The 14457-nt window shown below is 42.5% G+C and overlaps 1 protein-coding gene across 2 annotated transcripts; it reads left to right on the forward strand.

The window, feature by feature from the left end:
• Positions 1-462: 462 nt before the first annotated feature.
• Positions 463-14363, forward strand: arhgap18 (Rho GTPase activating protein 18). 2 transcript variants are annotated; one of them, XM_058057467.2, is made up of 18 exons: positions 463-551; positions 6931-7135; positions 7195-7324; positions 7500-7582; positions 8331-8480; positions 9050-9119; positions 9335-9453; positions 9985-10056; positions 10125-10218; positions 10330-10421; positions 10482-10559; positions 10637-10796; positions 11878-11960; positions 12035-12241; positions 12314-12448; positions 13376-13497; positions 13576-13631; positions 13709-14363. In XM_058057467.2, the coding sequence occupies exons 1-18, from the start codon at positions 466-468 to the stop codon at positions 13795-13797; spliced, it is 2031 nt and encodes a 676-aa protein (XP_057913450.2). In that variant the 5' UTR covers positions 463-465; the 3' UTR covers positions 13798-14363. The 2 variants fall into 2 exon arrangements, with proteins under 2 accessions (XP_057913450.2, XP_057913449.2); XM_058057466.2 differs by lacking the exon at positions 463-551 and adding an exon at positions 2297-2617.
• The last annotated feature ends 94 nt before the right edge of the window (positions 14364-14457 follow it).

The following is a 14457-nucleotide window of genomic DNA, read 5'->3' on the forward strand; positions in this document are numbered from 1 at the left end:
TTGGCGTATATGCCAGGTAATTGTGATAGTACCAAAAGCGAACACATGGGGGAGCACTAGTGCAGAGAGTAAAGTTATAAAGCAATTGAAAACTATGTACTGACGTTTATCGTTGGCTTTGGTGTGAAGCTGCACTGAATCATACTCAGGGCTGTTTCACATATTTTTCAGTGACTTAAGAGACTCATGAGGGGGCAAAATAATGGAAACAGCTTCAAGTCCCACTACAATGTACTGTTACACTGCTTTTTGGTTCTTAATGGCCGGAAATGGATGGACGCACAATGTTTAAAAACGTGAGAAGCAGCAGGAAAGGATGGAAAGAAATAGAAGGGATGAAATGGGATCAGAAAGGGGGAGGGGCAAGCAGGGAAGCAGGACAATCTGATTGACCTCTCAGACTAATCGACTTGGGTGTGTGTGTGTGTGTGTGTATGTGTGTGTGTTAACATCATCCCCAAGCACATGGTGATCTCCTCAGTAGAGAGACAGTTTGGTTGGACACACACAGCCGTTATGGTCTCCAGGCTGCCCTTTTACCGTCACCTCAGGTAAGAGGCATTTATTAATATATAATGCAACTTGTGAGTTTTTTCATGCCATATTTACCTGTCAGCATTTTAAGTGTCATTAGAACTAGTAGGAACTATATTTTGCCTATGGTAAGACATTTAAAGGGACTGTATGTGACTCGATCCAGATTACATTGTTTGGAAACAGAAAATACAATAATTTTTGTTCAAAATATATGTAGCCGTATTTTTCACAATGGCATAATTTTTTTGTGAATATTAACCGGCACTCCTGGTCACTCACGACTCTTGGTATTCACGTACATATCTGTAGCACACACACAAAAGCAACCCTGCACGTTGGTGACGCAAAGTAGCCGCTGCCTGCTAAATTGAGAGCGACAAAGTGCAACACAACAACCATGTAAGAAGCAAACAGGGGAAGATGGTGAAAAATACACTACAGCGACAAAACTGTAAAACAGCACATTTTGGAAAGGCCTTTTAGTGTAGCCAGCCGCTAAGTGCTCACTGAGACAGATTAGTGAGAGAAATAGCGTTTTTGTCTACATTGAAAAAGGTTTACTTGTTTGAATTCAGGTCATGAAAGATGGGAGCAAAAGTTGTTTATATTTTTGAGTGTGTATTGTTATGGCAATATGGATTTAAAGCGATAGCGCCCAAGTTGTAATATAATTCCTCCTCCCTCTGAAATTAAATACATCCATTTCTTGAGGTGTGTTGCAGTTTGCAGCACTTATGGACATTTCTGGCTGATAAATCCTTGTTCATTATGTCACTATGTTAGGGGAAGTCTGTGTCCCAAATGCGCAAGGAGTGTCTTTTAAAATGGGGAGGATTCCTCTCACTCTTTACCTAATATGGACGTGAACACCACCACCAAGCATCCTTCATGTCCACTTAGTAACCTCATAAACTACTTCGAAACACACACACACGTGCCAGAATCCCCATCTCTTTTTAATTAGGATTCTTTGAACTTCAGTAAATGTTATGAAAACGTTTCTGAAGCATACCCATAGAATAGTTTCCTGTAAGAATCATTGTTTTAAGGCGATATACTGTCATTGAAGAAGAATATTTCATATTCATCAACGAGCAATAAAGTGTGAACACATATCCGCACATCTTTTGTTTAGTTTGAAGCTTTTTTCCTGTCAAAATTACGGAAATCTGAGCAGACCCGAAATTTGCTCATTTCAAACCACGTGATGACTACCACAAGTTCATTTGTCAAACGTGCTTATTGCCGAAGTAACCCCAGAAAGAAAATACGAGGCAAACTTCGTTGCCAAAATAGTTAAGGTTTACAACATTTCATACGTAATACGTATTCCATCTCTTGTGTGTACATTAATAAGACATAGACATAATCTGACGTTTTATGTTCCGAGTTTATAGAACAATTTAACGTCAGAAATCCGAGGAGACACAAATGCATCACCTCCAACCACGGGATGACTAAGACCCTCGTTGATTGGTCAGATGTGTTTAGTACGGAAGTAACTACAGGCAAACCTCAAATTCCGAATAGTTTTCCCCAAATAATTTTAATAATACACTCAATGTGTATGTTATACTGGTAATTCAGAGCAACGACTGCAAAATTAACTTTCCACATTCAAACTGTTTTGATATCCAACTAGACAATTTCATTTCGCGGTCAACAGAGGACGCCATCACATTAAAACGTTGCCTTACGCTTCCAGCCAATCAGGTCGCTGTATTCCACCGGCGGTCCAGCCCCTGTACTCAGTGTCCAACCCATGCTGTGATGACACACTTTTATTCTAGTGCAACACAAGGACGGAGGGAATGGAAACTTTCTGTTCGTTTGCGATCACCGTGAGTCGGTAGCGTACGTGTAGATGGAGGGCCGTGTGGCACACAGCAGCGTGCGGTCACCGGACGTCATATTGTTGTTAAAATAGAAGGACGAGCAGGAGGGGAAACATGAGTCGGCAGCAGCAGCAGTCCCAGGGAGTGGTCCTGACGGGTTACCACAGCAACGCAGAACTCTTGGCCAAACCTGGACTGTGTGTGCCGTGTCCATCAGGCCAGGAGCACCACCCCCCTGCGGCCAGGTGGGACACCTGCATGTGTTTTTGTGCGATAACAATCATGACATGTCATACCGAGTGTTATTCTCTGCTGTGTGTTCCGGCATGAATGAGTCACGCTAGTACTAACGCGTTAACTGCACAAACATCTTAGAGTTACAAGCCACCAAAATGCTTTGACTTGTATGACTCTAGCCCCGCCCACTGCCTTGGGTTATGTTTTTTTGGTGTTGTGGTCCCCTTTGTACCTTTCTAATCATCACCAACTTGTTATTCATGCCCCCGTTTTGCAAAGTAGACACTTTATAGTGGAAGAACACTTTGTAACAAGAGGAACTGGGCCAAAACATGAGGCACACATGGACATTACAGAGCAGTGATATGAAACTGGTGGCCCGCGGGCCAGTAAGACTCCAAACATGGTCTGCGAGTTAAGTTCAAAACTTTATGGGAGGTTAACTAGGTTAGTTTTTTTGCAGTAGATTCCTAAAAGCACCAGAGCGCACACAGAGGCTTTTTGACAGCATGTCCTTAAGAAAACCACAGCACACATATTGCTTGTTTTCATTTATGTTTATATTCTAATAATATCAAAGGTATGGCAGAGCATTGCTTTGATATATTGAAGACAATATAATAATAATAAAGGAATAACTTGTCTTGAGTTACATGCTATTATTATTATGATTGCTTTTGGAGATCTTATCTCCAGGAGGTCAGGTCCAAAGTCATGTGTGAAGCTGTTGGGTTAAAACAGTAATGAGTAACAAGCAGTTAGTGCATGCATGATAGCTAATATTACGCAGAAGCATACAGGATCTCCTCAGACTTAAGCTAGACTGTTTGTTGACAGTTGAGAAGAACTTTCAATGGTCGTACTGACCTGCCAACATGTACGCATCTATCTTACTCAGCATACAATATGACTCTTGAATACGCTTGTATGCTTCACAACTATTCTTAACAAGCTACATCAACATTGTTATTATTATTAACATTCTTACCCCAAAGAACTACTTTACTGGTGTAGTGACACTTCGCCACACCACACAGGCTAGCTAGTAGCTGCCTAGCAACTAGCTTCACCACACACTTGTTCACAATGCCTCAGGCCTTTAGTGAAAGGTAGTTGTACTAATTGGAGTTGCGCTGGTGCTTAAAATGAGTAAAATAGTGTAAGTAGTACATGTTATCATGAATGGACCTGTTGCTACATGCTCACAGCGTGGATAGTTTGTGGAAGTGGAATAGGTGTGTCCAAATACATGCATTAATTATCTGCCTCTTTTTTTTAGCTCTTTTTATATCTTTAGAAGGCACAGAAAAGAGAAAGACGTGTGTTTATGTCTCACATCAGGATTGGGGATGATGGGCAATGGTGATCTTTTTAGCCATGACTTCATATGTCTCAATTCATTCATGATTATGTGTGTGTGTGCGTATGTGTGTGTTCTGCTTTTTTTTTGGACGTCACAGCTCATTGCTTGCATCACATGACGACCGTGACAATAAAAGGGGAACGCTCTTAACGCAAGCCTGAAGTCTGTCTAGCAGGAACTAAGCTTGTATTGGAAACGACGACCATACAGACCGTACTCTTTTATTTATAAGCAGCTTGTTTACATGCTGGAAACGTGCGTGCATGTGTCCCTGTGTGTGTGTGTGTGTGTGTGTGCATGTTTAGATCAACACACTGTAAACTCAGAGCAAAAGTCCAAATGGTGCACAAATGGACACACCTGCTTGTGAGTGTTGACACACGTCTTTGCTCCCCCCCCCCCCTTCCAGTGTTGTGTTTTTGGCCAGGCGACTTGAGACCGTAATTTATTATTTAAAAAAACAGTTTGTGTTGGCTAAAAGTTGTCATATTTAGGTCTCATATGTAGTCGAACAAATGGACTGGCACCCAAATGAATGATCTATAATGTGTTGTGTTGGCCCAAGACTTTTGCACAGTATTGTGTACATGTACTGTGTGTGTGTGTGTGTGTTCCAGATGGCTTGCCCCTCCATCCAGAAAAAAACCCACAGCGTCACATTACAGCCTGCCTTTGTCTTGCCTCCCGCAGCGTGTGTGTGTGTGTGTTCGTCCTTGTTTGGTGCTCATTGTTTCCTCTAGAAATGACAGAAAGTTGTAGATGACCCAGAACATTCCAGGAAGTAGAGGTTCATCTTTTAGCTGAACAAAAAAAAAAACAACAACCGTGGAATACAACAGAACCTCTAAAGTGGACCTCAAATATATTAATTTTTGGAGACAGGCTTTTTGACAAAGGAAGGAATAGAACTGATATTTTCCAAGGTCAGGTATTAAACTAATCAGTATTTTTCAAGACAACACAATTTAAGCAATGTCTCGCTTTTTTATATTCCTTTTTAATATGCAAATATTGGCCTTCATAGTTTGTCACCTTTTCAGTGATGACCAACAGGTGGCAATCGGTTGATCAACATTGTACACTCAAACAACAAACAACAATATCGAGTAACTAAAGGCTATTTAATCATAATAAACATGAACAAAGATAGGGTTTTGTACATACTCATTGTATGAAGTCAAAAGGCACCAACAAAACCCCGCAAACATCTAGGACACTGCTGCTGAGGCAAATACGGCTATTGTTTACCAGTACTTCCTGTATACAAGGAAGTCTTGGTATTGCGAGCAGCCGGAGCGGACTCTCACCGCAGTGCCTCCTGGAGTCAATGTGAGTGGCATTTTGCGGCAAAGCGGACTGGATCAGGATCGGCGCTGCAACGGATTTATGGTTATGTTAAATATTTTTTTAATTTTTTTTTTTTTTTTTTTTTTTGCACAGCTCTTGATGAAGTTAAATGATTAACTCTCGGCTGTTTGCTCATGTGCGGCCTGCCAGGTGTAGGAACCGCTTCCCTGGTCCACACATGAACATTTTTGTCATTCCTGAGTGATGAGATTGTCCCACAGCCGCTAAGCGTTCGCTGCATGTGTTGAGTCAAACGGGGGCAAGCAGATGATGGTCATAATCAAGTTATGGAGCCATTGATACGTGTGACTGGGAGGAGAAGCTGATAGGGGGCCAGTGGAAGTAAGAACTGCTCCAGGAAAGGACGGGTTGAGACAAGTTGAGGCGGACGATGACGGGAGGAGGCAAGTTGTCTCTGTGGGTTCACCTGTAGGTAGCAAATATCTCTGGTTTCTATGCTTGTGTTTGACTTGTTAACATGAACGCTACAACATGTTGTAGTTTCAACTTAAAGCCTCATTTTGGTCATTTTTATGGTGACGTTGGACAAGCCAGGACACTTCTCATGTATTAGCGCTAGAACTACTGCATTTTCATTGGTGCTGCATTGATGTCAGCATCCCTCTGGTGGGCAGAGGCAGCATTGCAGCGCCATCTATCCATCCATCCAGTTTCTACGCCGCTTGTCCTCCAATGAATGTTGTGCTTCATTTAAACTTGCATTGGTATTTGTTTGTATATTTATTAGATATACCTTTTGTGTGTTAAGTTGCTGTGTGATGAGGTTAGTGTTGTTTGTAAGATGACACCGTGAGTCAGACTATTATATTGAGTAATGCAATTTCCAATGGGTTTACTCACTTTTTCACAGCTCATGATTGGCTCCTGTCAATGTGCCATTTTATGACGTGGACCTTTGCAGCTTATACACCGGATTTACATTAATTATTAAGAACTGTTACAATGATGAAAACGTTATTCACACATGACGTTGTTTAGTATCGGCCATTGTTTCAACAGACAAATGTTTCAGACATGACCTTAAATGACGGAAGAATCAAAAGCGTCAATATTTGAGAATCGATTTTAGAGCATGAAGACCTGGTATCGATATTTCAGGATGGATCCGCACTTCACTAGTTGTAGTAGTAAAAAATACACAGAGACTGATTGATATGACCCACTTGTGTCGTGAAAGATATATACATGTATACAAGCAGGCTGCTATCTTTTATTAGGCATGGGGCGGCACCTCCTCTAACTGTTAAACATGGTGCAAAGTGCAGGGATTGCAGGAAAGCAAGAACAGGCTGTAGGTCAGTTTGAAAAAAAAACAGCTTAATACTGTTATTGCATAATCGATGCCATATACGACAAACGACAAACCAGAGCCTTGTCAGAGCCTCAAACTGCATTTTAAGATGCGTAGTGAAGCCTGGGTGTTTTCCTTCATGGGAAGCTGTAACTTGACATGTGAGCGTTTTAGAGCCTCTTCTTTCCCTGAGATGATAGATTTTGCTCCTCGACAGACTCTGAGAACATCATGTTACTTTTGGAACATCCTTGAAAGTCACGTTTGCATCACAGGGGTCGTGTGTGTCTGTCTTGCAGCAGAAAAGCAGGCCACTACAGTGTCCAGCAGAACCACAGCGGCCTTCCTGGGAACCGACATGGCGGCTCGGTGGAGCCCAATCCAAGCGTAGAGACTCAACGTCCCCGGTCCTCCGTCTGCTCCAACCCTGGCTCCAGCCCCAAACAACAAAGCCCCAACTCCAGACTCAGACCTCGGCCAGCATGCCAGCGCTGCAACTCTCAGGTATGCTACCGCTATTTTGGGATGATCATTATTGTTATTATCACAACTATATCCGGCAGGACTCGCTGGATGAGCTGGAGATGGACGACTACTGGAAGGAAGTGGAGAACATCACTCGCTCTGCAGGGGCCGCAGCAGAAAAGAATGAAGGGGAGTCGCAAGACGAGGAGCAGCAGAAAACCCCTGATGGTAGGACTGGCCCTTAAATAGCGTTCTTAATGGACATCCGGGTCTTATTTTGGCACTTTTATGAGGGGTATTGTTCTTTGGAGCAAACACTACTTCCTCATCCTGCACCTGCACCGAATGTGTAATGAATGGTTCATGTTACCCTTTTTTTTTTTTTTTTTTTTTTTTTTTATAGAAGGGGAGCAAGAGGAAGCGTGGCTCACGGAGGCGGGACTTGCGCAGCTCTTTGATGACTCACTGGCAGCTGACCAGGACCAGGTGTCAATCATGGCTCCGTCAGGACACATATCACAGACGCATATTTAGCCTGTGGTAGAAGCTAAAAATATACAGTACATTTAAAGAAATAACTCAATCAGCAGTAATTTAACGAGTATAAACTTTGCCCTCATTTTAGTAGCATAGAGCTGAAATATCATTTTCATCAATTTTAAAACCATAATGTCATGCGAAAAAAATACATTTGTCATTTTTTTAGAAAATTAGGTTTGGGGAAAAGTTGATTATGGGAATACATTCATAATATTAGGGAAATGTACAAATACTATTACTGTATTTTCTGGATGAAAAGTGGCTCCGGAGTATAAGTCGCACAAGGCCAAAAATGTATGGACTATAAGTCGTATTTTTTGCAGGCAATTTATTTTACAAACTACTTGACCAAAACAGACATTATGTCATCTTGGAAAGCAAGTTCTAACATTAATAAAAGAATAGAGAACAGACTAAATAGGTGTAAGATATGCTAACACAATGGTTATTCACCTACACGAAAAATAAACATGAACAGAAAAGGTGTCCAATGTTTATGTAACATAAACAGTTTTTTCATTTATAAGTCGCTCTGGAGTATAAGTCACAGGAACAGCCAACCTATGAAAATAAGGAAAATACAGTAAATGAAAAGTTCTCAGCATATCTAGAGTATGTTGCCATGACTGGAAATGCTTTGGACACCGCTGCGCTATGAAACACTCACACATACCTGCCGGGGTTTATCGTACAGGAAGAAGACAGCGCTGTGTTCCTGTCCACGCTGACCAGAACTCAGGCGGCGGCTGTGGAGCGACGGGTGGCTTCGCTGCATCAAACGCTGCGGCGGCGCAACCGACAGCACCTCCCCGACGTCAGGGATATATTCAGGCCGCCCGAAAAGGTTGGAACACGCATGTTTCATAATAGTCAACATACAGTAATCTTAGGTACCTGCAATAAAAGCCGGTTGTTCAAGTTTGGTATACATACTGTATATTTTTTGTGTGTATTAGAGCCCATTAGATTGAACAGCATGGGGCATAGTAAAGATCCCTGTGGAACACCCAGGGTCATTTTGATGAAGAGTTGCCACAATTCATAAAGTTTTAGCATCTGAGAATAGGAAACAAAACAACCCCAGAAAACCTTTCGTCTTAATAAGACAACTCTTTGTTGTTTTTGGAAGGCAATGGAAGTGCCCACAACATCGCTGACTTTGCACTTTGTGTTCCTCCTCCAAAAGTTACTAGTCATCCCTCCTTAACTTTCAAGTCTTACGATTGCAACAGCCATACTTTCAAGTGTAAAATGTGTAATAATTCGGGGGGAAAGCATTTATAAAAGAGTAGTGCTAGTTTTGTGGACTACACTGTACTGAAGTATCCCATTAACAGAAGGAAGCCAATATTTAACATAAGACTCTTGCAGGGAGGCTGATGATTAATGACGCTGTTATGTGTCTTTGTCTAGTTACAGGACAGAGAGCCACGAGAGGTCAAAGAGAGAAACGAGAGCCCACCAAGCGACTCCAACTCAGCCGGTAACGTCTCAGCGACATGAGTCAGCTAAAGCGTTCCATGCAGTCATCACTTCACTGTTAGGGATGGCTTTTAGCTCCTTTCCATCTCTGTAGACTCTCTATTAGTAAAACACGCCACACGGAACTGCACTTTAACGCCATAAACAAACGTCAAACCCTTGCTTTGGCCGTAATGAATGTCCTGTAAATGGCGTCCGGTCTCTTGTGTCGGACAGAAGCAGAGACGGTCATGAACGTTGACGTGGCATTTTCAGAGCAGGCGCTCAGCTACAGGGACAACCAGCATGGCCTCGCCAACAAAACCAGCCCCAACTCGCCAGATGACAAGTTACCGGTGAGATACTGATTCAAACACCTTTTCAAGGAGGGCCAATATGGAGGAGCCACTATGGCTCCCTTCAGAGGGTCGCTTGTATCTGTCATTGTATATGAATACGGTATAACCTCATCATATTATTACATAATTGCCCATGCATTCATTAGATTTTACTAACAAATTGATGGATAAAGAACTGCACAAAGCATTATTCCCGGGCTTTCGTGGGCCACCTAAAATGATGTGGTGGGCCCCCGGGCTGTGACCGAGAGAAAAAAGTTAGTGTACTTGAGAATTGGAAGCGTGCCGTCTGGCCTTTTGCTTTAGGTGTACGTGTAGAAAGGGAAACAGTGACATATGGTGGTGGTAGCTGGTATTGCAGAGGAATTATTATGCTCAACGTTTTTTTAAGCCATTTTTAAACCTAAATATAATGGTAAAATTCTATATATAATTACTTAAATGATATTTATGAAATTAAATATAGTACAAATATATACACAACAGATTAAAACATAATTTTCAATCTCATTAATGTTCCCTTTGTAGAACTTTAGGTTACTGAGAGACAAAACTGGCCAGACCAGAATTGGACATCTGTCCCCCCTGGATATGAAAAAGGTAAAATAAAAAGCACAGATACATAACACATAAGCGACGTCTTACTTAATGTGTACATGTCCCGTCAGGTTCGAAGACTCGCTCTGGTGGAGATGACGGCCCTTTTTGACACAGGCGGCATCGACCTGAAGGCTCACAAGGCTGGCAAAACCAAAACGAAAGGTGCGCAGCGCGTGCAAAAAAATACACATGACATGCAATCCAGATGAACAGACTCCAGCACACTCAGGATAATGTCAATAAATGACCTTCCGATGTTTGGGTTTTGTGCAGAAAGTGGTCTCTTTGGGGTACCCCTTGTCACGTTACTAGAACAGGACCAGAGGAGGGCCGCCGGGACCAAAGTGCCTTTCATCCTGCAGAGGGTGAGCACGCCCACTTCCATCATTCCACGTGGATTTTTCAACGCATTCTGTCCTTGTTAGCTGATCAACCACATAGAAGAATTAGGATTAGACACAGAGGGCCTGCTGAGGATCCCTGGCGCTTCCACTCGAGTCAAGGTAGGCAAATTCATTTTACAGCTCAGATCAGCGTGTGTTTTACTGTTGTTAATTCTCCCGGGAAAAAAAAATTCTAGTTGCTGTGCCAGGAGCTGGAGTCCTCTTTCTACGATGGGATGTTTCCGTGGCAACAGCTGAAACAGCACGACGCGGCTAGCCTCTTGAAGTTGTTCATCAGGGAGCTGCCGCATTCATTGCTGACTGTCGAGTATCTCAACGCCTTCATCGCCGTTGACAGTGCGTACGACTCCTTCCTGGCTTCTACTTTGTCCATTTTCTGCACCAAACTCTTCTCCTCGCCTTGGTGGTTATTAGCGTATTTAGGCCAGACACCTGCAGTAATGTGTGGCTAATTAAAAATACTTCATTGCAGCATTCATGTTACTCTTCACAAATTAACAACTTTAACATCTTTATTGGGCTGCACGGTGGGCAAGTGGTTAGCACGCACACCTCACAGCTAGGCGACCCGAGTTCAATCCCACCCTCGGCCATCTCTGTGTGGAGTTTGCATGTTCTCCCCGTGCATGTGTGGGTTTTCTCCGGGTACTCCGGTTTCCTCCCACATTCCAAAAACATGCTAGGTTAATTGGTGACTCCAAATTGTCCATAGGTATGAATGTGAGTGTGAATGGTTGTTTGTCTATATGTGCCCTGTGATTGGCTGGCGACCAGTCCAGGGTGTAGCCCTCCTTTTGCCCAAAGACAGCTGGGATAGGCTCCAGCACACCCGCAACCCTAGTGAGGATAAGCGGCATAGAAAATGGATGGATCTCTTTATTCTCAAGACCGATAAAGTGCAAATAAGCAATAACTTCCTTACATCTACCCTAATTTCTGGACTACAGTAAGCCACACCCACTAATAAAACAGATTCGGGGGGAGCCGCCTAGCCTGGCCCAGCAAGGTGCACTGCGGTTGGACTCTTGGAGCGCCCCGGTGTTGGTCAAACCAGGACACCACTACCAGAAGAGTTTAAGAGGGGAGGAGCCACCTGTTTGGCGCAGCAAGGTGCACTGTATTTGGGCACATGGTCCGAGCTACCTGTGATTTTTGTGTGTTCCATGGGTTTTTTTCCCCTTGTTAAGCCACATTTGGGACGGCGTCCTTCCTCTTAAAGTGGATGTTTGTTTACAAGTGAGCTCAGGGAAAGTTACGACAGGCTGCTAAAATCACAGGCAGGACTTGATTTGCTCAAGAAGAAACAATCTCACCTCATTGGAGCGTTTTTTAAATGATTATCATTTCCATGTTGGTGCCATTAATTGTCGTGCACCCCCACCTTTCACACTATGAACTTTGATGTTTGGGTTTTCAGAGTTGCCCACAAAGAAGCAGCAGCTGCAGGCTTTGAACCTTCTGCTCCTTTTGTTACCGGAGGCCAATCGGGACAGTTTAAAGGTATTTAAGGTTTAAAAGTACACAAGTATTTTAAGTGCGGCACGTCAGATGGCCACAGCTGTTTTCCTCGGCAGGCCCTGGTGGAGTTCTTCCAGCGCGTGATCGACCACCAGGCCAACAACAAAATGACCCTCAACAATGTCTCGGTCGTCATGGCGCCCAACATCTTCATGTTCAAGGGATGTCGCTCAAAGGTCACAGAGCAGCAGGAGTTGTCCATGGCGACCGGTACGGCCAACATCATGCGCCTGCTCATTAGATACCAGAACCTGCTGTGGACTGTAAGACTCTGAAGGACATCCCGTGTTGTTGCGTTGCATGAGTGTGACGTTGCGTGTGCGTGTGTGTTGTAGATCCCCAAGTTCATCCTGACGCAGGTGCGACAGCAGAACATGGAGAGCCAGCGCAAGCAGAACAAAGAGAAGGCAATGAGGAAGCTGCTGAAGAAGATCACCACTGACAAACCACCTGACAAAGCTGTGCCTGAGGTAGGCGGAGCTTACTGTCCAACACCATTAAAACAACCTGTCAGTCTTTGTTATTAAAGGGATAATGGAGTGTGTGCTGTTGAAAGAAATGAGAGCCGTGCTTCAAATTGTTTATTATACATCTCACAGGACATAAAATCAGGTACAAGCTGATGATGTCCTTCAAACATCACCCCTTGCGTGCCAAGGAACCATATTTGGTCACTTGAATTGAGGTGAAAACACATTAGACACCTCAACATATGCTGGTGAAATCATGTGTTTTTCCCCAGCCAATCAGCAATAGATACACTCCAAATCAGATAAACAGACAAATTCTACTGCTATTGTATTAATATAATGATTGAAATTTAAATGTAATTACTAAAGTAAAATCAAATATTGCAAAACTTGCTTGGGGTTGAAATATTATAAATATAATAGTCAACAATAAAGTGTTTGTTCAAATGCCGTATTCATGTAAAGGGATCAGAGCATCCCTAATATTCATTCATTTTCTTTGCCGCTTAATCCTGATTAGGGTTGCCTATCCCAGCTGACTTGGGGCGAATATAAATACTAATCACATATTTTAAAAATTGCTGAGGTAAAGAAAATATTTTAAATAAATTGATTTGCTAAAAAAAATAAATTTCCAAGTTTTTTTATTGAGTGCTGTATGAAGGTTTCATAATTTTGGCAATGACTACATTTATAACGCCATTGTAGTGTTGTGGGTAACAGTGACATCTAGTGGCGAAGTGTAAAAATGCAACATATTTTAATTGCAGCACTAACATGCACTACAATATTTCATATTTTATTCAAATGTATTGTATTTCTGTAACTGAGTGGAATTCTTTTGTAGTTTTATTCCATCCAAATTGCACTCTGACAGTTTCAGGAAGTCACTGTTGTGTCATTTGCGTGTGTGTTCATGACATGCAGGAGAGCTCGCAGGGTTTCATCCGCGTCCAGGCGCCACAGTTCAGCAAAGTATCCATGGCTGTTCAGCTCACTGAAGACTTGCAGGCGGCCGACGTACTCACACGCTTTCTCAGCCAGGATAGGTATGTGCATGTATGTTAGTCAACCTAACATGAAGTCTTATTTGCATCTGACACTGCCTCTATTTTGTTTACACGTAGTTCTGTGGCAGTGGGGCGAGAGGAGCTGTGTCTCTATGAGATTGGCGGAAACATCAGTAAGTCCAGCTTCTATTGAAGACGGTCCATTTTTAATGATGGTGCGTGTGTAAATTCCAAATATCCCTTCTTCCAGAGGAGAGATGTCTGGACGGGGAAACCTACATGAAAGACCTCTTCCAGCTCAATCCAGCAGCAGAGTGGGTCATTAAATCGGCACAGTAACGACCACTTTAACCGCAAGACGCCACTGACACCACAATCTACAGAGATTCCGGAACAAGACACCCACTACTTGGTTATTATGACCTTCCAATGCCTTATAACCACTTCAACTGTGTTTAGTAATAGAAAAAAAGATTATAATATTGGTTGTGAAATTTGTCATGTATTTCCAAAATACACACTTGAAGATTTGAGCCACCCTATTTTGACAAACTTAAAATTATTATCAATAATCTTGTTTTTGTGTACCTGAATGGCACACACCTTTTAGAGATTGGAGGCAAGGACTTGCTGACTATGTTACTTATAAGGAAGCATAGCCTCGTCAGCAGTGAGCTTTCATCACCCAAAAAATGTATCCGCTAAAAGGAGCATGCAGTGAATGATTTACAGACCAATCTTAACACACAAAAACAGAAACAAACGTATCTTGAAAATAATGATTGAACCAAGCCTTGTACTGTTTTGTTTACTGTGATTTGTATAATTATTGGTGATGACATTCTTTTATCTACTTTTCAAAGCACCACTTAAGCTGCCTGTAAATAAACATTTACATCTTAAAAGTATGTGTATTGTTGTGTGACGTCTTTTTGTGACGACAGTGAACAGTATATGCAGAGAGTTGCATCATTGTATGATATGTCAATCAGCTAATGG

This window comes from Doryrhamphus excisus, linkage group LG19 (assembly GCF_037039965.1).
Source record: "Doryrhamphus excisus strain RoL-2023G ecotype Guam linkage group LG19, RoL_Dexc_Guam_v1.1, whole genome shotgun sequence".
In the NCBI taxonomy this organism is placed as follows: Eukaryota; Metazoa; Chordata; class Actinopteri; order Syngnathiformes; family Syngnathidae; genus Doryrhamphus; species Doryrhamphus excisus.

Excerpts from the sequence above, each read along its gene's own strand:
- arhgap18 (XM_058057466.2), top strand. The coding sequence starts at position 2,487 with ATGAGTCGGCAGCAGCAGCAGTCCCAGGGAGTGGTCCTGACGGGTTAC. Across the intron at positions 2,618-6,930 it reads CACCACCCCCCTGCGGCCAG|CAGAAAAGCAGGCCACTACA; the intron begins GTGGGACACCTG and ends TCTGTCTTGCAG. Across the intron at positions 12,449-13,375 it reads CTGACAAAGCTGTGCCTGAG|GAGAGCTCGCAGGGTTTCAT; the intron begins GTAGGCGGAGCT and ends CATGACATGCAG.